The sequence below is a fragment of the Rana temporaria genome, chromosome 4 (genome assembly GCF_905171775.1).
Source record: "Rana temporaria chromosome 4, aRanTem1.1, whole genome shotgun sequence".
NCBI classification, from domain to species: domain Eukaryota; kingdom Metazoa; phylum Chordata; class Amphibia; order Anura; family Ranidae; genus Rana; species Rana temporaria.
In genome coordinates, this window is record NC_053492.1 from 421,506,762 (window position 1) to 421,533,940 (window position 27,179).

Below are 27,179 nucleotides of genomic sequence, written 5' to 3' on the forward strand. Positions count from 1 at the left end.
ACAATAGAATAAAATGGAATAGAAAGAAAATAACTATCTTCCAAAATTCGAATCAATTTAATTTGAATGTAATTCGATTTGAAAATGTTGAATTCGATTTGAATAAACAAAACAAATTCCGAAAACAAATTTGTGTAAATAACAAATTGAAACACATTTTTTTAATTCTGCGCATGTCTAAATCTGTTTACTCAGATAATAATCTCTCGAACTATAAAACACCTCCCCATGTTATGATGACGAGGGAGGTGTTATGTAGTCCTACACACCGTCTTTACTAGGGTGACAACGCTGTCCGGTATGGTTGTCACCCCAGGACAGGAAGTGTGACTGATGGCAGGATTAGCAGGTAAAGGGGGGGGGGGGGGGCAGTCATGCTGCCATCACATCTAAGGACTGGTAAGCGGCACTCCTATGAATTATCGGGTTTAGCTCTAGGGCTCCCTTTATTGTCTAGCCCCTCCCACAATAACACCCCCCATGTGCCAGCTCTCCTTTTACTGTATGCAGCCCAGACCACGTGAGCTCACCCAGCCCACTCCGCTCCGGGGCAGGCCAGTGTAATCACTCGCCGAGCAGCCCGGCCGTGTGTCATAAGGGAGGCGGTCGTTCGGCCGGCGGCTAGTTTGGCCTGCTTTGTTGTGTGGCGGGCTCCTGGCTGCACGCTGCTGACTTGCTACGTGTGTGCGAGGGAGACGTAGACCGACATCCGCCTCAGACATGGCCGAGTCCACCGACAAGCTCTACCGGGCCGAATACGCCAAGAGCGGCCGAGCCTCCTGCAAGAAATGCGGCGACAGCATCGCCAAACAGTCGCTGCGGCTGGCACTCATGGTGCAGGTAGGTGTGCGCTGGGGGATCCCCCTAATGTCTATCACATGGGGCCGCCTTAGGCCTATAGGGCATGCTGGCACTTGTAGTCCTACAATAGACTTTGGTTAAAGCGAGCCTGTCTGCACCCCAGAGCAAACCTAGACCCCTCCCCCCCAATCTGTGGTAGTGGCCCCAAAACCTAACTGCAACCAGGGCCCCATCCATTCACAGCTGGTCCCTCATACCACACACAGGACAACCCATTAATTGCCATTGGCTGACCCACGTGGGACAAGCCTGTACTGGTTTGCGCTTTTTAATTCACGCGTTTCGTTGTGCGCCTTTGTGTACGGCGAGCCGTGCGTTTGCTTCCTGTGGTTAGGGTGCCATTAGGCCACATTTAACCACTTCAGCACCGGAAGGTTTTACCCCCCTCTTCATGACCAGGCCATTATCTGCGATACGGCACTGCGTTACTTTAAAGGGGTTGTAAACCCTCATGTTTAACGTTCACCTTAAAGCGCAGCTCCACCCTAAAGTGGAAGTTCCGCTCATCGGAACCCTCCCCCCCTCTGGTGCCACAATTGGCACCTTTCAGGAGGGGGTGCAGATACCTGTCCAGGTATTTGCACCCACTTCCGGGGAGAGAAACTGCGGGTAGTTCGTCAGTTCCTCCCTCCCCCGCCCCGGCTCCCAGGACACAGCGGGGACCAGTGAGCGTGCGCAGCACGACACGCGCATGCGCACTAGGGAACTGGGCAGTGAAGCTGCAACACTTCACTTCCTGGTTCCCCCACCGCTGATGGCGGGGGGAGCAGCAGAGTGACGAGCGATCGCTTGTCTTCTGCCGACGTCGCTGGACTCCAGGACAGGTAAGTGTCCATTTATTAAAAGTCAGCAGCTGCAGTATTTGTAGCTGCTGGCTTTTATTTATTTTTTTTACAGCGGAGCTCCACTTTAATGCATCCTAAGCATTAAAGTGAAACAACTTCTGTCACTGACCAGCCCCCCGTTTTACTCACCTGAGTCCTGTAATTCCCACATCGGAGACCCGCTCTCACTTTTTGCCCTTTGTCTCGGCTCTTGATTGGATAGATTGATAGCGGCGCAGTTATTGGCTCCCGCCTCTGCCAATCAAATCCAATGATGCAGGGGGTGGGGCCTAGTTCAGCATTCGTGTCTATAGACACAAATGCTGGACTCGGGAGCGTGCCTGCAAGGTAACCCCCCCCCCCCCCGGGGGATTGCTTCTCATAGGGGGTTATAAGATGTGGGAAGGAGCTACCAGTGGACCCCAGAAGAGGACAACTGGGGCCACTCTGTGCAAAACGAACTGCACAGTGGAGTTAAAGCGGGAGTTCACCCATTTATTTGTTTTTTGACCTTTTCCCCTTAGATTCCTGCTCGTTTTGTCTAGGGGAATCGGCTAGTTGTTTTAAAATATGAGCCGTACTTACCCGTTTTCGAGATTCATCTTCTCCGTCGCTTCCGGGTATGGGTCTTTGGGAGCGGGCGTTCCTTCTTGATTGACAGTCTTCCGAGAGGCTTCCGACGGTCGCATCCATCGCGTCACTAGTAGCCGAAAGAAGCCGAACGTCGGTACGGCTCTATACTGCGCACCGACGTTCGGCTTCTTTCGGAAAATAGTGACGCGATGGATGCGACCGTCGGAAGCCTCTCGGAAGACTGTCAATCAAAATAGGAACGCCCAGTCCCGCAGCCCATAGCCCGGAAGCGACGAGAAGATGAAGTCTCGTAAACGTAAGTACAGCTCATATTTTAAAACAACTAGCCGATTCCCCTAGACTAAACGAGCATCCATCTAAGGGAAAAAAGTCTATATAAGGGTGAAGCCTCCGCTTTAAGAGAGAATATGTTTGTAGTTTGAAAATTTAAGCCTTAAAATTATTTTAACTGAAAATTGCGCTGTATCCCCCAAAAAAAAAAAAGATTAAAGGTACATTGTTTCCCTCTAATAGAGCTTTCTTGTGGTGGGCATGTGATCACCCTCTGCAGTTTTTTATTGTTTTGCGCCATAAACAAAAAAGTGCCGACATTTTGAAAAAAAATACAGTAGTAAAATCATTACAATAGTTATTGGCAATAAAACCTGTGGTTTGGAGAGCGTTTTGCAAGACTATGCAACATTTTTTTTTTATTTTTAGAACTCTTAGCTTGATATACAAGTAGTGCCATGTGTACAACTGAGTATAAAAGAGAAGAGAGGGCGGCTTTCACAAGGGGACAGATCTGCTTTCAGCAGTCCGGCCAGCTCAGCGGGAGAGCTCTCTGGCAGATCTCCGCTGAGCCGACGAATGACAAGTCTCTCTCTGCTCACTGAGCGGGGGAGGGCTTGTCCAGCGCCGCTGTCCTCCTGAGTGGAGAGATCTGATGAAGAACGGACAGCATGTCCCTTTTCATCAGATCCGCCATGGAGGATGTCGACGTATCGCCATCCGTCTGATTTTAGGCGAATCGGGTCAGATGTCAGCGACTTGGTCTCTGCTGACAGTCTTCGCCCCATAGAGATGGTAGGGAGCGGCCCGTTCAGGTCCGCCGGACAAAACTGACAGGTGGTCCTGAACGGGTCCGACTGTTGGGGGGTTTTGAAAAGGCTGAGAGGAGGGTTATACACCATCCTCCGGTCAATCAATAGTATTGGCCACATCCCTGAAACAATGAACAATATAGGAGCGTCCTCCTAATTTGGGACTTTAAAGGCCAAGCATTGATATAGAGTATGAAATTATTTTAATAAAAATAGGTGCACATGATTACAAAATATCATAAAACACGCAAGAAGCAAATATACATATACAAAACAACACATATACCACAATGTGTGACAAAAACAAAACTCTCCTATAAAGATGATTCACAATTGCCCGACGTGTTTCTGGTATTAGACCGTTATCAGGGGTCACAGATGAGGAGTAGTATGATCGTGGTTCTTGTGAAAGGGGCCTAATGCCTTTTACACACGACGGTGTGTGGGTACCATCTGACTTTTTTTTCGTCGTAGTTTAGAAATAGAAAATATTTTATTTTTTCCCAATGGAAAAAATCCTATCGGAAATTCCGATCGTCTGTGTGGGACTCCGACGGAGAAAAAACCACGCATGCTCAGAATCAAGTCGACGCATGATCGGAAGCATTGAACTTAATTTTTCTCAGCTCGTCGTAGTGTTTTACGTCACCGCGTTTTGGACGGTCGGAATTTGGTCTGACAGTGTGTATGCAAGACAGCTTGAACGGAATTCCGACGAAAAATTCCATCGGATTTTACCCCATCGGAAATTTCGATCGCATGTACAGGGCTCTAGTTTAGCAATATGGTTACATTTAATGAAGGTACAACATTTAACAACATATTGCTACACTTCAAGGCGCCTCTCTTCTCTTTTATACTCTGTAGCTGGTCTGCATTTTGAAAACGCGTTACTCCACGCATTCTTGGAACACTGAGATGTGAACGGAACCGTGGGCTTTTTTTGTTTTCCTCCTGTTGTTTTTGATGTTTTTATTTTTTCCCTCAGCGCTTGAGTGGGCCGCCCTATGGGTGACAAATGCACCTAAAGTAGTTTCTGCAACTTTTTAAAGCAGTGAGTCCGTTTTTCGTCCGATTGCTACCCGTGTTTAGGGGTGCCATTAACGCCCACACTTTTCCAGAAGGCCGTCATATGATAGTTTGGGTACAGTGTAGCACGACCGCGCAATTGTCATTCAAAGTGTAACAGCGCTGAAAGCTGAAATTGGCCTGGGAAGGAAGGGGTGAAAATGGTTGTAAACTCCCGCATGCCAAAATCCACTGACAGGCAGGGTTTTTATAACAAGAGATCCTAGGGGTCTCTTCTGTCATAAATGTCCCCCCTGTCTGTCAGTGGTAATGCGATATGAGCCACGCATGTGCAGCTCACACCGCATTTATGGCACACTGCATGCTGTGGTGAAGTGACTCCCATTGCGCTTGTGAGGAGGCCCTGCTGTGTGTGTCTATGGATGCACACAGCACCGCTCAAGATCAAGACCGCTTCAGCTTCCCCATAGCAAGTGGCTTGATGTGGGGGCACTCAGTGGATGGGAGGAGCCAGGAGCATCGGGGCTGCTCTGTGCAAAACCATTGCTCAAAGCAGGTAAATATAACATATTTGTTATTTAAAGGTGAAGTACGGCCAAAGCTCATTTGGCTGTACTTCTGTGGATCACATGAGTGCAGTTCGTTCTGCACTCCTGTGACCCATTTTCAGCAGACAGCGGGCAGAAGTCTGCTGACATCACAGAGCTGGATCAGGCTCGGGCAAGATTGTGACAATGGAGTCGGGTTCCACCCACATGCCTGGACCAGCATCCGGCTCAGCCTCTCAGCAAGCCGCTGAAAGCCTAACCCGGCCTCTCCTGCCCCCTCCAAAGCCCAGCACTCCAGTGAGAGGGGGGCGGGGGAGCAGAGAGCCGGTGAATGACAGTCAACGGCTTTCTGCTCGCGAAGCTGTGCGAACCGAGCATTCAGCGGTGTTAGATCGCTCGGTTCTCATTCTTTAAGCCGGTGGGGGACAGATGCAGCATCCACCTAGGTAAGTATTAATTTGAAAAAAGGGTGTTCCCAGACCCATACTTCCCTTTTTTTTAAATAAAAAATAAATTTACAATCAATTTGATGTTTTACAGCTGTCATGGTCATTTGATCTCTGTAATTTTCAAAGTTCTGCAACTTTTGTTAGTGTCTGAACTGCTCCCTAATCTCTAGTTGCTGTCTCTGTGGGCAGCTCAACTGTAATAGCAAAGCTGGAAAGTCCCTGAGCTGTGATCATGCATCCTTTATTGTGGGTTCCTGTAAGGTTTGTTTTTGTGCTCAGCCGCCCCCCCCCCCCTAATATTTTTATGCTTACAGTAATAATTGCATCTGTGTATTGCATCCTGAAATTGGCACTACTATTTCTTTGTGCAATTGCACACATATAGTCTGTGCAATGTGGATCATTGCTGTGTTTTGTTGCACGTACTTGTACAATACAGCACAGATCTCCGCACGGGTGTGTTACCCCCGCATTACATAATCCTGACATGTGTCTGTGTAACCATGTACTTGTATTAAAAAGTATTTGTTCTATGTAATGTTTCCCTATGTGTGAACTTCCCTCTGTTCCTGCTAGTCCTCCCTGCTTTCCTATGTCAGACTAACCACTCTAGACATGAGAGCTCACCCATCCCAGCATGGTCAGTTTGATTCTTTGAAGCACAGCCACCCTGTAATCCAATGGCCAGACATGTGCAGAAATGCCCCCCTTGCAGCCTATGAAGCCACTATTCTAAGCCCCCTATTCAGCTGAGAACAGAGGTCATGTGATCACAAAAATAATGTATACACCTAATTTTTGCTTTTTTATTGTAAACTGAATGGGTTGTTGTACAATCTAAATGTTCACTTTGCCCAAATGCTGCCAGCTTAGGTTGGTTGTTCAGAGGCTGCCAGGTAATAAAAATTGAGATGTACCTTGTGTAATCTCCTACTTCCTAATCTTATCCTGCAGGCATTTCTAGGTCTGTAGGGTGCAGCTTGCATCTTCATTGACTAAATTCCCTCTCATTGTGAAGAAACCTCCCTCTGACTTATTCTTTATATTGCAGGTATTTAAAGGGTCACTAAAGGAATTTTTTTTTTTAGCTAAATAGCTTCCTTTACCTTACTGCAGTCCTGGTTTCATGTCCTCATTGTTCGTTTTTGCTTTTAATGTTGCTGTAAATCCTCTCTGTTCTGGACACTTCCTGGTTGCCTGTTTCCTGATAACCACAGTGCTGGGAGATTTCTCACGGTGGTCACTAATGTGATTATTGTGTGTAAAACGAAACTGGATTGGTGCTGAGGAGTTTTAGACAAAGTATCACTGCTCTCTATTGGCTGACTGCCCTCTAGTGGCTCTCTGTACATCAGAGAACCAGCAAACAACAGCAAAAACGAAACTACACTGCAGGCACATTATAGGATTGTTTTTTATCTATTTTTTAATCATTTTTAAAAGGAATCAGTTAACTATTATGTCTCTATGCCCTGTAAACAATCATTTCAGCTAAAAAAAAAAATTCCTTTAGTGACCCTTTAACATGCTTTTTTTAATTAAAGGCTATGTCGGGACAAGGGAAAACAACTGTAGTATATATCTGCAATTCACACACATTTCCTCATGTGTTGTTTTTTAATAAAGTTGCAAGTACAGAATATTATCTGTTGGTTTTCCAGAAAGCCGGAGTGCTTCTATCTTCCTGTTTGGGCTCATCACCTAACCAGAGTAGTGTGCCCTGCCTGCTGGACCACAGACTCCACCTGTCTGCACCTCTGTTTTTTCCCTCTCTGGATTCATGTGTTGATTTCTATTTCAGCATAAGAATGCTGCTGCCTCAACTTCATGGTTCACACTGGTGTGATGTGGGAACCACAGCAATTCCCGTGCGGGGTCTCGCATCGCATCTGACTTGCAGGCAGTTTGCTCTGCTATCTGAAAACGGCTGCAGATGTCAAAATAAAGTTGATGACACCCGCAAATCAGTTTGTGGAACGCATTGCAAACCGTGGAATTTGATCGCATGGGTCTGAACACCTATGCAATCTGATTCCAGTGCGGACCAAAAAAGGGTTCTGCACCATTTTGGTGCGAACATGATGCGATTTTCAGCCATATGAACTGTATGGCTGTATTCGCATCGCACATACATCACATGCTATGAATAAGCACTAAAGTTTGGTGTGAAACGCGTCAAATTTTTACTAGGGTTGTCCCGATACCACTTTTTTAGGACTGAGTACAAGTACCGATACTTTTTTTTTATGTACTCGCCGATACCGAATACCGATACTTTTTTTAAATGTGTCCCCACATATTCCAGCCATGTCCCCCACATATTCCAGCCATGTCCCCCCACATATTCCAGCCATGTCCCCCCACATATTCCAGCCATGTCCCCCCACATATTCCAGCCATGTCCCCCCACATATTCCAGCCATGTCCCCCCACATATTCCAGCCATGTCCCCCCACATATTCCAGCCATGTCCCCCCACATATTCCAGCCATGTCCCCCCACATATTCCAGCCATGTCCCCCCACATATTCCAGCCATGTCCTACATACCTTGATGATGCCGCACGTGCCTCCTTTAATCAGCGTGCGGGGAACATTACAGCTTTCGTTTGAATAGCTGTATCCCCGCCGCGTATAGACACTCCCCCATGCGCGGGATTGGACAGATCATCCGTCCAATCCCGCGCAAGGGGGAGTGTCTATACGCGGCGGGGATACAGCTATTCAAACGAAAGCTGTAATGTTCCCCGCACGCTGATTAACGGCGGCGGCTTTGCGGTTTGCGGCGGCGGGGGGGGAACAAGTATTCTATTTCAGTATCGGGGGTATTTGCGGGAGTATGAGTACTCCCGCAAATACTCGGTATCGGGACAACCCTACTTTTTACCCCGTCTGCTGTGGCATGCTTTTTTTGTGTTTTTTGATTTGAAAATAAAAGCAATTTATTTTTGGAGTGCGGCTGTCCAGAACGTTTTTCCTTCATTTTGCGTCATTCCATGCATTGCCAGCACCCGTGACTTTCTAAATAGTATCCTAGAGTGGTGATTTCTCTTTTTCATCACATGTGATGTGCACAGCAGTGCGAATCACATGCAATGTCTGGCATCGCATTAGTGTGAACTCAGCCAAATAAATGCTGTTTTACTATGTAAAGGAAAAAAACGAATACTGAGATATAGACAAGATGAGGCGAGGGAGGTTACATTTTATTTTATTTTCTTATTTTTTTAAGATACTCGTAGGCAGGGTTCGACAAATCCCGGGCGCCAGGTCGATTGCGACTAGAATTGGCGTCCTGGCGCCTGGGGGAACCTGTGTCTCTGTACACTTAAAGCGGGGGTTTCTGCCAAAAAATAAATAATTTTAACATTAGATTCAGCCGAGTTGTCAGAATGACAATCGGCTGTTTTTATTTTATTTTATCCCCGTACATACCGTATTTTCACCGCCGCTTCCGGGTATGTCTTCTGCGGGACTGGGCGTTCCTAATTGATTGACAGGCTTCCGACCGTCGCATACAGCATAGAGCCGACTCGCAGTCCGGCTTCTTTCGGCAACTCGTGACGCGCTGTATGCGACGGTCGGAAGCCTGTTAAACATTTTTTTGGGGTGAACCCCCACTTTAACTCCACCCTCTCATGGTTGGAACTATGCAGTCCCAACCCAAAGGGAATCCACTTTGCCCAAAAATCTGTGCAGACGGAAGAGAACAGATGGTTAATATTAATGTACAGCATAAGTCAAATTTTGGTCACCCATGTTGACCTTCCCCAAAATTGCAAAGGAAGGGACTGGACCGTTACCCGAGGGGGAGAGATGGAGGGAGGGGCTAGAATCGGAAGAGGTGGAGACGAGGGAGTAGAGAAGCTCAAACAGTTAGAAATTAACTTTGTCACATTTGACTTGTATCCTCCCTACTGTGTTTGATCAGCCCTCCCCTTCCCAAACCCCTGACTTGTAGCCTTCTAAGAAAGGCCGATAGCTCACAGTACTATTTAAACCGGGAGCTAAGGTGGCATGACCTTCCTTTTAGAAACGGCGCGGTCGCCGTTTCTAAAGTGCGCCTGCGCCCTTGTCTACACTAGAAGCAATTTCTTTATCAGCCATACTGTTTTTCTAATAACGTTTTTGGTATAAGACAGGGGTCTCCAAACTTTTTAAACAAAGGGCCAGTTTATTATTCTTCAGACTTTAGGGGGGCCGGACTGTGGCCAGTGGTAGTGGAAATTTTCCAGGTATCAGTAGGCATAAACATCACCATATTTGGTATTAGGGGAAGGAATAGTGCCCCATCGTTGGTATCATTGGGAGGAATAATGCCCTATTATTGGTGTCAGGGGGAAAAATTATGCCCTGCTGTTGGGTGTCAGTTGGACGAAAAGTTTCTCATTACAGTAAGAGGAATAGTGCCCCAAGGGCCGGATACAGGCAGGCAAAGGGCCACAGTTTGGAGACCACTGGTATAAGAGAATATATGCATGTACACCGCTGAAAATTGTTTTCTTCCCTGAAAACCCACCAATTCTTACCCTTGTTTTCCCATACTAACCACTGGAGGCCTTAGGTAGAACTTGTTTCCGAGAGCCAAAGCAGGGGCCCTTCTGTTTGACACGCTTTCTAAAAAAATGCTTACAGAAAACCTTTCCTGAGAGTATAATGAAGGCTGCCAATGGTGATTATTTATTTTGCTAATGCTGATTGCCTGGCTATTGTTCCAACCTTTTGGGCTCAATGCTTTGTGTTCCAGAACAAGTATTCGGGGGGGGGGGGGGGGTTCTTTATCTGCATGCTTGTGCTGGATTAGTTTTCTCATAAAATATTGAAGATGGAGAAATAAGCCAGGCGGCTAGCATTTTTGTAAGGTATTTGGCACGGGCAGTCCTTTTCTGTCAGGGAAAAATTGCCTGTAAGGTGACTGAGAAGCTCTTTTAGTGCATGTTGAGACGGCCCCTTGCATCTGCGTCTTGGATAAAAGCATGTTGGCTCCATTTAAACCAGCTGTATACACTGACTGGATGACAGCTGAGCAGTTATATCTCCTATTGCTTTATATGTCTGCCATTGTATAAATGTTTTTTTGGCAACTATGGCTTTGATAATAGGAAACCTAACAAAGCCACATTATTCCTAAACTATAAACAGTTTTCAGAAAATCTTCTGCTATTATCACCCTGGAAATCCTTCAGCAGCACATAACAGACACATCTTCCCTTGCTCTGCTAGGTTGAGGACCTGAACTGTGGAAGCTGTGATCAAATAAAAATAAGGCAAGCAAATGATTGATGTCTAGTTGCCGGTATCCCTTTTGAGGTTCTCTACAACTGATCTTTTCTCAGTTACGGACTTAAAGCGGGAGTTCACCCATTTTTAAAAAAAAATTTTTTATCCCCTTAGCTTCCTGCTCGTTCGGTCTAGGGGAATCGGCTATTTGTATTAAAATATGAGCAGTACTTACCCGTTTTCGAGCTGCATCTTCTTCCGTCGCTTCCGGGTATGGGTCTTCGGGAGCGGGCGTTCCTTCTTGAGTGACAGCCTTCCGAGAGGCTTCCGACGGTCGCATCCGTCGCGTCACTCGTAGCCGAAAGAAGCCGAACGTCGGTGCGGCTCTATACTGCGCCTGCGCACCGACGTTCGGCTTCTTTCGGAAAATCGTGACGCGATGGATGCGACCGTCGGAAGCCTCTCGGAAGACTGTCAATCAAGAAGGAACGCCCATTCCCGAAGCCCATACCCGGAAGCGACGGAGAGGATGCATCTCGTAAACGGGTAAGTACTGCACATATTTTAAAATAAATAGCCGATTCCCCTAGTAAAAACGAGCAGGAATCTAAGGGGGGAAAAGTGCCCTCTAAGGGTGAACCCCCGCTTTAAAGTGATTGTAAACGATCACCTTGTAAAACGACTCCTTCAGTTTAAAATGAAAAACAAAACCTTTGTGCAGATACCGTGTTTCCCAGAAAGTAAGACCTACCCCGATATTTGGGAAGGGCTGCAATATAAGCCCTACCCCGAAAATAAGCCCTAGTGTGGAGTGCTTGTGTGTGTAGTGTGTACAATACTCCGTTGCTGTAGACCTCTGGTGTGTCACAGGCAATATAAGAAGGCATGTGGCACTACATCTCAGCATGCAGCAGTTTTGCATTGTGTGATACCAACATTCTGCAAGTACTTTTACACAGGGGATTCGTGACAGGCAGGTAGGGAGAGACAAAGCACATGGCATCATAAGACCTACCCCGAAAATAAGCCCTACTGTGTCTTTTGTTGTCAGAATTAATATAAGACCCGGGCTTATTTTCGGGGAAACACGGTATATAAAAAAAGAACCTTAATACCCCCTCTCAGCTGCATAAGAGCTGGGGGGGGGGGGGGGAAGCATTGGTGCACTGATCTTCCCAGTGAATGGCTGTGCAGCAGGGGCTTGTCAGAACAAGTCCGATCATTGGAGGAAAGCACACGGAGTTCCCAGCATAGCTCTCCTCTGAGCCACCAAAGGGGGCGCGCCCGATGCACAGTGGGGAACCCGATGCACTTGGCCGGCTGAACTTGCGACCTGGCGCATCCTGTGTCTCCATGCCCCACCACCGCGCGATCGTGTCGGGCCAGGCCTATGATTTCTTTCTGTGATCTGGCGCCATCTTGTGGTGGCCGTTGGTATGACAAGACAACCAGCAATTCTAATGGAGCTTCCCCTGTCTGTTGTCACTGCCATCTCCTTCCCTCTAATTAGAACCCCCAAACATATATATTTTTTATTCTAACACACTAGAGAGTAAAATGGCGGTCGTTGCAATACTTTCTGTCGCACCATATTTGCGCAGCTGTCTTACAAGTGCACTTTTTTGTGAAAAAATATCCTTTTTTTTTTTATTTAAAAATAAGACGCCAGTAAAGTTAGCCAATAATTTTTTTTTTATATTGTGAAAGATAATGTTACGCCGAGTAAATTGATACCCAACATGTCACGCTTCAAAATTGTGTCCGCTCGTGGAATGGCGACAAACTTTTACCCTTTAAAATCGCCATAGGCGACGTTTAAAAAATTCTACAGGTTGCATGTTTTGAGTTACAGAGGAGGTCTAGAGCTAGAATTATGGCTCTCACTTTACCAATCGCGGCGATACCTCACATGTGTGGTTTGAATACCACTTTCATATGCGGGCGCTACTCACGTATGTGTTCGCTTCGGCGCGTGAGCTCGGCGGGACGCGGTGCATTCCTGGCTCCTAACTTTTTTAGCTGGCTCCTAGATTCCAAGCAAATTTGTCAAGCCCTGCAATAGGGAACACAGTTAACCCCTTGATCGCCCCCTAGTGTTAACCCTCTTCTCTGCCAGTGACATTTACATAGTAATTGGTGCATATTTATAGCACTGATCGCTCTGTAAATGTCAATGGTCCCAAAAATGTGTCAAAAGTATCCAACCTGTCCGTCGCAATACCGCAAAAAAAAGCAATCACCGGCATTATTAGTAAACAAATGAAAACGCCATATAAATGCCACAAATCTTTCCCATAGTTTGTAGACGCTATACCTTTTGCGCAAACCAATATACGCTTATTGCGATAATTTTTTTTTTTTTTTTTTTTACCAAAAATATGTAGAAAAATACATGTAGGCCTTAACCTGCATTTTTTTTTTTTTTTTTTTTTTTTAATTGGGATATTTACCAGGGCTGTGGAGTCGGTAGATAAATGTTCCGACTCCTCAGTTTTATGTACTTCCGACTCCTCTGTATTAATATGCGAATGTATTTTATACATTCCTTGAGGGAAAGAAAAGCAACCTACCACAGGACTACAGGCTGGGAAGCCAACAGTCTACTGTATTGCACAGTTTAAGCAAAAGACAAACACAATGAAAACAAATCTGCTGCTGAAGATAGGGCAGTGGGAGGATCCAGGAAGGGGCATTTATTCTAAAACATGATTTCCCTAGTAGAATCCTATAGTCATGTTTAAAGTTTAAGCTAACAATCGGAGTTTACAAGTTTTTATAGCCTTAGCTAAATGACAGCAGTTTTTCCAATGGTTTGCAGCTTTAGTCTTGCACTATTGGCCCTCCATTCCCTTCACTTATACAAGTGTCTCACTCTCTAGTCCTGCAAAAAACATATTTATTTAATCCCTTATCAGTGAGAGGCTAGGTTACACATGGACGCTGCGTTCCCTGTAACAGCAGAACACACCACTATGGAAAGTATAAGTATTGCAGCTCCTAATTGTGCGTTGCGTGCCATATAGTGAAGCACATGAAAAGCATGCTTCTTCACGGTCACTTAACGTGTTCGTTTTGCGGTTATGTGAGGCACTGCATGCATTGGTCTTTATTCTTACAGTAGAGAAGTCATTAATTATAACTTTTTGTGAATTGGGACATTTAAACTTGCTTTTTTTAATTTTTTATTCCAATCTAAATTTAGTAGAAGTCGGTGCATTGTTTGCCGACTCCGACTCCAGGTACCCAAAATTTCCTCTGACTCCGACTCCACAGCCCTGATATTTGCTATAGCAAAAGATAGTTTTTTTTTTACTTTTTATATTGTTGCTCTTTTTTTTGTTTATAGCGCCAAAAATAACCACAGAGGTGATTAAATACCACCAAAAGAAAGCTCTATTTGTGCGGGGGGAAAAATACACCAATTTTGTTTTGGCACAATTGTCAGTTAAAACAGCGCAGTGCTGTAATTCAAAAAATGGCCTGGTCATTGAGCAGCCAAATCTTCTGGGGCTGAAGCAGTTAAAATCCCAGCTCCCGGCGGGAACATGTTATCTTGTGTCCTAGTGTATAAATATGTTCTGTAATTTTAACCAATTTTAGTAATTACTTTGTTTTGATTGATTTATTTCATTTTCTATCCTAGTCGCCCATGTTTGATGGGAAAGTACCACATTGGCACCATTATGCCTGTTTCTGGAAGCGTGCACGGGTCTTATCCCATGGGGATATTGATGGCTTCACAGAGCTTCGATGGGAAGATCAGGAAAAGATTAAGAAGGCAGTCGAAACCGGAGGTGCCTCAGCAGGTAGGTGCTTAGTTTGCCACAAACTTATTTTCTTTGTTCATTGGGGCCCTAGCAGGCCTCTGTGGTATTTAGCTTTTCCCCCTGAAGGATAGACATGAAGTAAAGACTTGCACCTCCCCTTGGACGGGAAGCAGATGTCACATGTAGATATTCACCAGCACACCAAGGGATCATCAATTTTGTCCAAACATTTTTTTATTCAAAGAATGATCACATCACAAAACAGTGTAGTGCGTTTCGGAACCGCGCAGGACCCCTTCTTTAGGCATGTGTTTGTTTATTCTCCTTAGAGGTTGGGTTATGTGCTCCAGTAGGGTGACCTATACACATTGCAATCTGACAAAACAATCTTTCTTTCTTTTCCCCCTAAGGGATATGTTTTAATACGTTTGCAAATAATAAAATCATTTTAAACAAATACAGTGTAAATCCATTAATTACTGGAAAATAGAACATAATGATTATACCTCAGAGGAAGAGTAAATGTAGAGCTGAACATATAACATGGTAGTCAGTATATTGTTCCCCGTGGCTTATGCAATCCGTATTCAATACAATGTATAACACCACCACATCTTTCTAATACTCAAATAGGCTTGCAACGCTGCCACATTCTACCTGTGTGTGTCTATCTGTACAATTTTGGTCTGCCTTGTATATTTGGGCACACTGTTGCAGAAACCAGTACACTCTATATCAATAGATATCAATCTAGGAGAATGGTGTGTGTGTGTGTGTGTGGTGGGTTCTCCCAGCTTAGCAAACTTTTTTTGTGTAGCCTTGCACTTTGTAGGACGTTTGTAGAACAGTAATGTTTGGGTGATCCCTGGCAGCTTTCAGTGGTGGAGGATTTCCGCTGAAGCGTTCTAGCTTTCTTCGCATAAAAGAAGGCAGAGAAGGTGTAAGTAGGCATATTGGAAATCGTCTACGTAGCTGAAAAGCCTTCTAGCAGGATTACAGACATTGGGTATGTTTAGTAAGTAAAAGACACTTATTTTGGGGCATTTTCAGATTATATGTAAAAAGATGTCTATAATGGTAAGTTGTCTGTGATTAGAGGTTGTAAATGTAAACCTCCGGGGGGGGGGGGGAGGAATCGATTTGTGCCCATTAACTGGATGAAAATTTAACAAACTGTCCAAATGACAGATTTTTTAACAATTTTTTTGTCTAGTGTATGGGCACCATTAGGCTACATTCACACCTATGAATAATGCCGCGTACAGACGGTCGTTTTTTGCGATGGAAAAAAAAACGACGTTTTATGTGATGTAAAAAACGACGTTTTTGAAACTTCATTTTCAAAAACGACGTAGCATACAGACCATCGTTTTTTCACAATGCTCTAGCAAAGCGAGGTTACGTTTCACCACTTTTTTCCATTGAAGCTCACTTCATAACTAACTTCTGTGGCATGCGCGGGTTTAAAAACGTCGTTTTATACGTCGTTTTTTGCTACACACGGTCAATTTCTGTGAAACAAAAACGACGTTTTGAAAAACGACACAAAAAATTCGAGCATGTTCAAAATTTTTTTTGGTCGTTTTTTGAAGACATAAAACAACGTTTTGCCCACACACGATCATTTTAAATGACGTTTTTTAAAACGTCGTTTTTTTTCATCACAAAAAACGACCGTCTGTACGCGGCATAAGGCTGTTAACAATTACATGCAGCAGTTCCCAGCGATTAGCTGCTGACGGCAGCCTCATTGAAAACAATAGGAGACGGGCGGCTATTGCAGCCACTTTCAGGTAATCATTTTATGGAGCGATTGCCTGCGAATGAACAGCCCTGCATGCAGTGGTACCTGCGCATACATGCCGTGGCATCCATTCACTGCAGTTGAAGACCTTTCTGCAGTCTGAGAGATGGCTATTGTAATGAAAGTATACTGCAGTACTTTTTTTTTTTTTACAGCCCACTATTTCTTTTACAAGGTGATATTTGGGTTTGAAAAGGCATTTGCACACAAAGTGGATTTATATCCTTAGTGACTATTGAGGAAATTGTTTTAAATGAAAGGTTTTTGAGCCTGGAGTTCAGTTTTTAGTCAAATTTTTATAGCTGAAGTTTCTTTTGCTCTCCAGTTTAAAGAAATGTGATGTGTTGACGAGCGTTGGCCAAAATGTTAATATTGATAATTTTGTTTATATCTACAGGGGCTGGCGGAGGGGACGCCAAAGGAGGCAAAGCTGACATGACACTGAATGATTTTGGAGCTGAATATGCAAAGTCCAACAGAAGTACATGCAAAGGCTGTGAGCAGAAAATTGAGAAGGTGACGTGAATATAATCAATTGTATATTTTTTTTAGCGGATCAGATTGGAGGTAGGACACAAGTTGGTTTATGTCTGCCACTAATTGGAGCTGAATGGAGGGTCTAATTGGTCAGGCTGTCTGACTGACCGTGTGAAAGAGGCATAAGGCTGCTTTCACACTAATGCACTGCGGTTTACCCACACCACGAGTGCAATGCAGTGTACCTTTTGGCTTTCCTGCACTTTGCACTTCTATTATAGGTTTGGTGCACTTTCAGAAAGATCACCAAACTCGCAGGCAATAACAGAAGTCTATGGCTTAGTGCAGGTAACCCGCAAGTAAACTGCTCTGCACCTGCGGATCAGTTTAAAAGCAGCCCAGTAACCACTCCAGAACAGATATAAACTGACCTTTTAATAACCGTATTCTATTCCATCCCAGAGCAGGAGGTGGCGGGCCACATGTAACCCCTGGGCCACTGGTTGCTCACCCCTGGTGTAAACCAATCAATATACGCTTATTACGATTTTTTAAATTGTTATTGGATATTTATATCATTTTAGAGCTGCACTAATCTTGCTAAAATGAGAATCATAATTTTTTGGCTTAGAATAATGATCACGATTCTTGCGGCGTAACATCTTTCGTATTATACAAAAAAAAAATTGGGCTAACTTTTTTACTGTTTTTAGTTTTGTTTTTGTCTTTTCATTGAAGTGTATTTGTTCCCAAAACACACAGTGTGACATAAAATATTGCAACAATCGTCATTTTATTCTCTAGGGTCTCTGCTAAAAATATATATAATGTTTGGGGGTTCCAAGTAATTTTCTAGCAAACAATTTTTTAGGACTTTAACTTTGTAAGAAACAAATGTCAGAAAAAGGTTTAGTCTTTAAGTGGTTAAACTTTCCTCATGTACACACCAAAGTTGATCTCTTTGATTGAAGAACGAAAAGTTACAGTGTTTATACTTCTTTACCAGCACTGACAATGTTGTGAAAAAACAATGTAAAAACACAGTAGTGATAAAATACCACCAAAATAAAGCTCTATTTGTGGGAAACAAATTGCATAAGAGAAAATTAAATATATAATAGTTGGACCTCTCCAGCATCCTTTGGGCTCGTTTGTTAAACTGAGCTTGTTGTTCATTACAGTATGGGATAATTAAAGAAATAATTGGGCTGCTATGACCTTTAAATCTAAAGCGCCTTTTAAAAACAGAAATATCTGCAGCATGTTATATAAATTACTGGTTTGTAATGCTGGAAACAGATTTGGTTAAATATCTTGGCAGTGCTTCAGTCTGATTGCAGAGGGCCTTTTGTATTTTATATAAAGATGACACAAGTGTACATATCTATGTGCACAGCTGTTCTTGGCCCATTTTATGCCAACTGAAGCCTGATTGTTCTGAGGGCACATCACACTGGCACCTCATTGTCGAAATCAATAAAATGCAGCTTTTACTTACCACCTTGCCCCCTCTAGTCAAAATGCAGCACAGACTTATTTGCTAAAGGGGACAATTATTTCACTGTTTCGAGCAGCAATGTATCAACACCATAGGAAAAAAATTATGTTTTAGCCGTTTCTATGCTGTCCAGATATCGCCAGTGTGATGTGGCCTTTAGATTGACATTTCAGTTCCCAAAGACATATAGTAGGCAAATTCACGAAGCTATACCAATTATTTTCCCTAATGACTTTGAAAGGTGCCAGTGAGATGGTTGTAAAGAGCAATTGTTATGGCACATAGCACATATATTATAGCTTGTTTTTTTCCATATTTGAACTTATTTAGACTTCTATTGATGAATATGCATTAAAGTGGAAGTTTACCAATCATATGATGGGTGGGCTCTTGCCTTAAAGTTTTACTAAACCAACATCAGTAAAAATCAGTCTGTATCTGCAGTAAGGCATGCTTGTTATACTCACTGTGCAAACCTAATTGGTTAATCCTCTGCAATGTGTAAAAAGGCTGTTTGATCCTGTCTCCTCTGATGCCCCCCTTCTTCCACTGTCCCCAATCCATCTCCGGATAGTACAGAGGCTAGGGCATGAGTCTTCAAACTACGGCCCGCCAGTTGTTCAGGAACTACAATTCCCATCATGCCTAGTCATGTCTGAATGTCAGTGTGTTACAATGCCTCATGGGATGTGTAGTTCTACAACAGCTGGAGGGCCGTAGTTTGAGGATCCCTGGAATAGGGGGACAAGCTTCACATGCTCAGGTTGATATGTATTGCTAGAGGTGTGTTTTTTTTTGGGGGAGAGTGCATGTGATCTGCACAGGGCTAATCCTCATATTAGAATCAGTGAAGAATGAAATCTCCTACAAGCTTTAACCACTGATAGAAGTCGCAAGATTGCTATACTGCTGATGAGAAAAGGTTTTTAGCCGAAACATATTTACTAAAATGCCGCGTTTGCATTTAAAAAAGGGAGCTGCGGTGGCTCAACGCGATTGGCACTGCGCTGACAAGCCATTCACCTCTGCAGCTAGAGGTTCGGATCCCGGTCTCGGCTTCATGTGAATTGAGTTTGGTGGTCTCAGCCCGGCTCCCGGTGGGTGTGCTATGCAGGGTAAGCCTGTGCTTAGTACGCCCACCCCCCTCCCACAAAAACCACCACACCTACACACGCACTCTAAATTGGGTTAACACACGCACATTGACCACGCGGTCTCTAAAGAGAGGCGAAGGACTAATGGGGCTGGTTGAGCGGGCTAATCCTCTCACTCCCTTATAGGGAGTCCCTCTGCCCCGTTGGGCTTCAAAGCGGAGCAGGTAGGGCGGGCTGTGTGGGAGGACCCCCTCACGCACCCGCCATTGCCACCCGGGGCATGGAGAAAGGTGGCAGATTGCCTCTGGGGGAGGCCTGCCTACTCCCAACTCCTGCAGTCCGGCTCCTCTCTCGAGTACACGCACAAAAAATACACTTTAAAAAAAAAAAAAAACGTTTTTTACATTAATTGGTCAGAACTGTATCTCCATTAAAAATGCTTATAAACCAAACGCGAGTTACCGCGTTTACACTCTGTTACAGGCATTTGGCATTTTAAACATCCGTCCTGAATGCATTTTTTATTGCTTTCCAAAAAATGCTTCTAAACTCAACTGCCTGGAAACGACTTCACACTTGTATGACTTGCCCCACGATTTGGGGACTGTAAAGTAGCATAACAAGTCGTTCCCCATGATTTCCAATGACAACCATTCATATTAGTACGACTTCAAGTCGTGCCTACTTCAAAGTTGTCCCTGCACTACTTTGGTCCAACTTTGATGCAAGTTACACAGGCATTCCCTGAAGTCGCAGTAGTGTGAAAGGGGCCTAAAGGACCCAGTGTACATGTACTGATAAGATAATGGAGGAGAGTTCAGGGGCAGCTGCAAAAAACGCCCAACTGGTCCTAAACGTCTGCTTAGCCGCATCAGTGTACATGAGGCATAAATAGAAAATGTCTTTCTGTTACACACAAGTTTTTTTAACAGAAGAGACTTTGCTTATTTCCTCTCCCAAAAATACTTTTTTTTTTGGGGGGGGGGGGGGGACTTTTTTGTAACACTTACACACACACACACACACACACACACACATTATATATATATATATATATATATATATATATATATATATATATATATATATATATATATATATATATTACAGACAGACAGACTTTCACACTTATTGATGAGAATGAATATTATCGCTTGTATAGTGTTTGGTATAAAATTTACCATATAATTTTACTTGAGTTTTTTACATTAATTTGTGTGTTTCTTCTGTGCAGGGTCAGATCAGATTATCTAAGAAAAGCGTGGATGTGGAGCGACCTCAGCTTGGCATGATTGATCGCTGGTACCACCCAGACTGCTTTGTAAGCCGCCGGGAAGAGCTTGGTTTCCTACCAATGTACAACGCTAGCCAGATGAAGGGTTTTATCATTCTGAATGCTGAAGACCAGGAAGCTCTAAAGGCCAAACTGCCTGCAGTGAAGAATGAGGGGTATGTTTGTGCTGAATAACATTAAAATGTATTTTAGCCAAAACCTAGATATAGAAAATCCTAAAGGGTGTGTTATCCCATCATTTAGATTTCACAGGATGGTTGTTTACACTCTATTAACAATGATTCTATTCCTTGATTAACATGTTGATTTAAATTCCTCTAATCTTACCTGACGATCCTGTTTATAGTGGCCTTTCTATTAACTTCCTGTGATTTGATGACTACACTCTCTCAATGTGTCTATTGGCAGGAAAGCATACTCTGCCTGCATAAGCCATTTTCTATTTCCAAAATGCCTTGTAATGGTTTTGAAGGGCAATGTCATATGTCATGGGAAACCCTCTCTTGTCGGCAACCTGTAAGTGCACAAACTTTGAAATCGAACTCTAAAAGTCAAAGATGTTTCACTTTATTCATTACCGTAATAGGGAAAAAATGGCCAACTACTTATCAACAGATCACTTATAAAAGCTGTTTTTTTTTTGTTTTTTTTGTTGTTTTTTTTCAGCTTGTCTTTAGGTACATATAACATACGGATTAATGCAGCTCTGTATTCATTAATGCATCATTACTTTTACTTTATTTTTTAATGCAAGATGTGTGTAAGTGTCTGAAACTGATCTGGTATCAGTCACTTGCAGTGACTGTACAGCAAATGTCAGACTGAGAGAAAGAGAAGCAGCACAGGGAGCTCAGTTAAAGTGGTTGTAAAGGCAGTTTTTTTTTCTCTTTCGTTCATAGACGGACACAGCCTTCATTGACCTTAGGGTTATGCTTCTTCCTACCAGGAGATTTAGGCAGAATTCTACAGCACTTAAGTTGTTAAAAACTTTCCTTCATGCCGCTCCTCCCAGGGGGCGTGGCTCCCCCAGGCATAACCCCCACTCTGCTCTAGCAGCTTCAGTTTGTTTCTGCCTAACCGTCAGGAGAGTCAGGCTCTCTCTGGAGTCCTCGACTCTGGAGTTTTTTCTTGCAAATTTTTTTGCATTTTGCGAGTTTTTTCCTCGCTTTTTTATTTTATTTTTATTTTTGAATCCTGCGATTCTTCTATCAACAGCCGACTGGGTGACAGGCTGGGTCCTCGACCCTTGTAGTCCCCCCAGGTTCGGCCTTCGAGCGTGTGCCGGCCCTCAGCTCCGCTTTGGGACGTCCACGACAGGCCCCATTGCTCCAGGGGCGGCCGGGGAACTTCGGTTCTAGGGCACACATATGACCGGTCTCTATGGCCTTGTCACAGTGTGTCTGGCCGACAGCCATGCCGTTCGCGGACGTTGGTTCTGTCTGGGATACCTCCAGCCGGGTAGTCGCAGGACAGGTAAGTAGTGGCCCCTTACTCAGGTAAGTGGTCTGGCTGGAATGTTTTCCCTTGGGAGGTCGACTGAGGATTTTTCCCTGCTTTCCTCTCTCCCTTATTCCTCTCCCTCCTTCCCCCTTTGGGTGACGGCTGTGCAGGGTTTTTTTTTCTCTGGGGCTCATTTTTTCACTCGTGGTATGGCTGGGGCTGTTCTGTGTCACTGCAGGGGACTGTGGTGGACATTCTGGGCATTTTTGTGTGTGCTGTGTGCTGTTTTGGTGTACTGTCGTTTTTGGGTACACTGTCTTTTTAAAACTGCGCAACGGCGGCCATTTTGCCGGAGCCGCGCTTGTATTATTCGGCGGCCATTTTCTTGTGGCCGACGCCGTTTTCAGCACTAGTTCGGCCTCTAGTGGCCGTTTCGGCGGGGAAAAAAGACCGCGAATCATCTGAGGGGACAGACGCAGCGCTGCAGCTTCTCCTCAGCACACACTTGCCTTCACAGACCGCGCTGTACCAGAGGGTGGTGAGTCTCAGGGGGCCCCATACTGTGCTCTAGCGGCCGGGAGGTGACCTGTGGGGGACTTTTTTCCTGCCCTTGGCAGTAGGGGTGAAATGACAACGGCAATATGGAGCCTGAATCAGGCCCCTCATTCCTTCCAATGCCGGAATTAACCCTTAGCGCCCCTTCCCCTGCCACATCTGTTGAGTCGGTGTCGGCTGTCCTGGAGTCTTTTTCTCACCAGGTTTGAAGCAGCCAGTGCTCGGTTGGGGGGTAAAAAAGCGCCCCCCCCGGAGGCTGTTTCTGGGGATATCTCTGACGCAGAATCTGATAACGCTGTTGCTGCTTCTGGTTCTGTCATGTCTGAGGATGCGGGCTTAACCCACATGGACAGCAAGGATGACTCTGCTGCGGAGTCTGCTGATAAGGAATTTGTTGGAGCTCTTATTACTGCGGTGCGTGAGACTCTTCATTTAGAGGATGTGGCGGAGACACCAGCGGTGTCGGTCCCTTTTGGATTCCGCAAACCACCGCGTACCGCTAAGGTATTCCCCTGTGTTCCTTATTTAGACAATATGTTGTATAAGGAATGGGATACACCGCAAAAGGCTTTTACGGTTCCTAAAAGCTTTGCTACCCGTTACCCCCTGGAGGAGGACTTTTTTTTAAAAAGTGGGTCACTCCTCCGTCGGTGGACCCTCCTGTGTCCAGACTGAGTAAGGCTACTACGTTGCCTGTGGAGGGGGCTCCTGCTTTCAAGGACCCCGCTGATAGGAGAGTGGAGGCCGTGGCCCGCTCCCTGTTCTCGGTGGTGGGTTCGGTGGTAAGGCCGGCTCTGGCCGGAGCCCTGGTAGCTCAGACGCTGACTGAAAGGGCGAAGCTCCTGCTGCAGGACCTGGAGGTCCAGGGGGCTTCCGAGTCCTCTAGGGACCTGGCTGAACAGTTGATTCAGGGTCAGAAGTTTCTCTGCGAGGCGGATATGGATTAGATTCCTTTGCTTTCCAGGGCTTCTGTCTACGCAGTGGTTCTGCGCCGCCTTATATGGCTGAAGTGCTGGTCGGCTGACCAGTCCTCAAAAAAGGCCTTGGTAGATTTGCCCTTTAAGGGCGGACGGCTTTTGGGGGCATCCCTGGATGACATCATTAAGGATGCCACTGGAGGTAAGAGCACCTTGCTCCCTCAGTCGGGGAAGGGTAGGGAACCTCGCCGCAAGCAAGGTCCTACTTTTACTACCCCCTAAGCGGTTTTTTTTCGTGCGCCAGCGCGGCTGGAAAAGGTCCGCAAGGTGCAAAAGCCCTTGCTGCCAGGCGTAAGCGCCCCTGGTTCAAAAAACCGAACAAGCCTGCGGACAAGCCTGCTTCCGCATGAAGGTCTGCCCCCGCCCGGGTCTCGGGTGGGGGGACGGCTTCACGACTTCGTGGATCGGTGGAATTCTCTTCTATCCGACCGTTGGGTTTGCGAGGTGGTCGCCTCGGGGTACAAGATAGAATTCCTTTCTTGTCCCCCAAAACAGATTTTTTTCCATCCAACCTCCAGCTTCCTCCGGATCGTCGGCTAGCCCTGTCCGGGGCTGTCCAGGATCTTCTGGACAGGGGGGTGGTTGTGCCGGTCCCCTCGCTGGAACGGTTTCGGGGGTTCTACTCCAATCTGTTCGTGGTCCCCAAGAAGGGAGGGGTTCGCCCTATCCTGGACCTAAAGGCCCTCGATTCAGGATGGAGTCGGTCCGTTCTATCATAGCGTCCCTCCACCAGGGGGACTTCATGGCGTCCTTAGACATCATGAACGCATACCTGCATGTTCCCGTTTGCACAAGCCACCAAAGGTATCTGCGCTTTGCGATCGGGGAGGACCACTATCAATTCGTGGCCCTCCCGTTCGGGCTGACGTCGGCACCACGGGTGTTCACCAAGGTGCTCGCCCCGATCCTGGCCTTGCTACGGCAGCGAGGGATCGCTATCGTGGGATACCTGGACGACCTTCTCCTGAGAGCTTCTTCAGGCTCGGAGTTAGAGGAGGACGTGTCCATCACGTGTCGGACTCTGCAGGAGTTCGGCTGGTTTATGAATCTCAGAAAATCAGTGTTGGTTCCGTCCCAGAGGCTGGAACACCTGGGGCTGGTTTTGGATTCGGGGGAGACAAAAGTGTTCCTCCCATCGAAAAAACTGCTGACCCTGCAATCTGCAGTGAGACAGTTGTTGACCCAGAAGTGGTCATCTCTTCGCTTCTGCATGCGGGTTCTGGGTCTGATGGTGGCCTCCTTCGAGGCGGTTCCGTATGCCCATTTCCACACCAGGGTACTACAGAAGGAGACTCTGTCACGATGGGACAGGGTCCCATCTTCTCTGGATCGCCAGATTCGGTTGAGCCATCTGGCCAAGTCTTCCCTGGCATGGTGGCTGACGTCTCCGGTGCTTCGGTCCGGGAAGTCTTTTCTTCCGTGCCGCTGGACAGTGGTCACGACGGATGCCAGCCTCTTCGGCTGGGGGGGCGTCTGGGGCACCCAGTCAGCCCAAGGGCGCTGGACTCGGGAGGAGTCCCGCCTGCCGATCAATATCCTGGAGCTCCGAGCAATCAAGCTGTGCCTTGTCAGGTGGTCCCTGGAGCTACAGGGTCGTCCTGTCAGGATCCAGTCCGACAACGCCACGGCCGCGGCGTACTTCAATCATCAGGGCGGCACAAGGAGCTCGGCCGCGGCGACGGAGGTCGCTCACATACTTCGGTGGGCCGAAAGGTCCGTTCCGGCCCTGTCGGCGGTATACATTCCGGGAGTTCTGAATTGGCAAGCCGACTTCCTAAGTCGCATGACTCTGGATCAAGAGGAGTGGTCTCTCCACCGGGAGGTTTTTCAGGTCCTGTGCCGAAAATGGGGCACTCCAGACGTGGACCTTCTGGCGTCCCGTCTCAATCGGAAGGTACCACGGTTTGTGGCCAGGTCAGAGGACCCGTGGGCAGACGCGTCAGACGCGTTAGTGGCTCCCTGGGGTCAATATCACCTGATTTACGCCTTCCCTCCTCTTAGGCTCCTACCCCGCCTGCTGCGCAGGGTGGAAGCCGAAGGTATTCCAACGATCCTGATCGCCCCAGATTGGCCGCGTTGCTCTTGGTACGCGGACCTGGTACGTCTGGTGGCAGACGCCCCCTGGCGTCTGCCTCTGAGGAAAGATCTCCTGTCTCAGGGCCCGATCTTCCATCCTGCTTTACGGTCACTGGCTTTAACGGCGTGGCTGTTGAGAACCAGGTACTGAAGGACCGGGGCCTGTCGGGCCCGGTAATCTCTACCATGCTGCGTGCACGGAAGTCCACTTCTCGAAAAATTTACCATCGTACATGGAAAGCATACATCTCTAGGTGTGAGGAGATGAAGTGGCACCCCCGTACTTACGTGGTGTCCCGGATCCTGCTGTTCCTACAGCGGGGAGTGGACCAGGCTCTTGCCTTGAGCACGATCAAGAGTCAGATTTCTGCTCTGGCTGTTTATTTTCAGCGTCCCTTGGCAGCGAATTCTTTGGTTCGCACGTTTGTGCAGGCGGTCCGGCATGTGGCCCCCCCGGTGCGCCCTCCGCTACCTTCTTGGGACTTGAATTTGGTCCTCTCGGCGCTTCAGCGTGCCCCCTTTGAGGACATTCGGGAGATCCCTTTGCTGACCTTGTCGCAGAAGGTGGTCTTTCTGGTAGCTATTACCTCTATCAGACGAGTGTCTGAACTGGCGGCCTTGTCTTGCAAGGCCCCCTACTTGGTCATCCATCAGGATAAGGCGGTGCTGCGCCCGCAGCCCTCTTTTCTTCCGAAGATCGTTTCGGCCTTTCACGTTAACGAGGACATTGTCGTTCCATTGCTATGTCCTCAGCCGAAGAACCCGAAGGAAGCCATTTTACATTCTCTGGATGTGGTTCGGGCCCTTCGAGTTTACTTGTCGGCGACAGCTCAGTTCCGGAAGTCGGACTCGCTGTTCGTGTCTGTGTCCGGTCCCAGTAAGGGCCTGGCAGTCTCGTCGGCCACCATTTCCAGGTGGATCCGACAGGTTGTGCTTCAGGCCTACGCCCTGAAGGGGCGGGCGCCTCCCCTTCGGGTCACGGCGCATTCGACCAGGTCGATCGGGGCCTCCTGGGCTTTCCGTCATCAAGCCTCTGTGTTACAGGTGGGTAAGGCTGCGACCTGGTCGTCGGTCCACACTTTTTCAAAGTTTTATAAGGTGGATGTGAGTGCATCTTCTGATGCCTCCTTCGGCCGCAGGGTGTTACAGGCGGCAGTTTACGGTTGGAGTTCATCCGTTGAGTAACTCCGGTTTTGTTTGGGGTGTAACCTGTTTTTGCTGTGTTATTTTCCCACCCCTCAAATTTTTTTGACACTGCTTGGGGACGTCCCTAAGGTCAATGAAGGCTGTGTCCGTCTATGAACGAAAGAGAAAAAAGGATTTTTGTACTCACCGTAAAATCCATTTCTCTGAGTTCATAGACGGACACAGCACCCACCCCTCCTTGGTTTGTACTGCTTGTTACGAACTGAAGCTGCTAGAGCAGAGTGGGGGTTATGCCTGGGGGAGCCACGCCCCCTGGGAGGAGCGGCATGAAGGAAAGTTTTTAACACCTTAAGTGCTGTAGAATTCTGCCTAAATCTCCTGGTAGGAAGAAGCATAACCCTAAGGTCAATGAAGGCTGTGTCCGTCTATGAACTCAGAGAAATGG

The 27,179-nt window shown here is 46.4% G+C and overlaps 1 protein-coding gene across 1 annotated transcript in view; it reads left to right on the plus strand.

The window, feature by feature from the left end:
* Positions 1-611: 611 nt before the first annotated feature.
* PARP1 (poly(ADP-ribose) polymerase 1) overlaps positions 612-27,179 on the plus strand; it is a 78,736-nt gene continuing 52,168 nt past the window's right edge. Inside the window, exons 1-4 of the mRNA XM_040351343.1 lie at positions 612-840; positions 14,250-14,412; positions 16,575-16,693; positions 20,481-20,695. Of these exons, the coding sequence (XP_040207277.1) occupies positions 721-840; positions 14,250-14,412; positions 16,575-16,693; positions 20,481-20,695 (617 nt within the window). The 5' untranslated portion in view covers positions 612-720. The remainder of the gene's footprint in view (positions 841-14,249; positions 14,413-16,574; positions 16,694-20,480; positions 20,696-27,179) is intronic.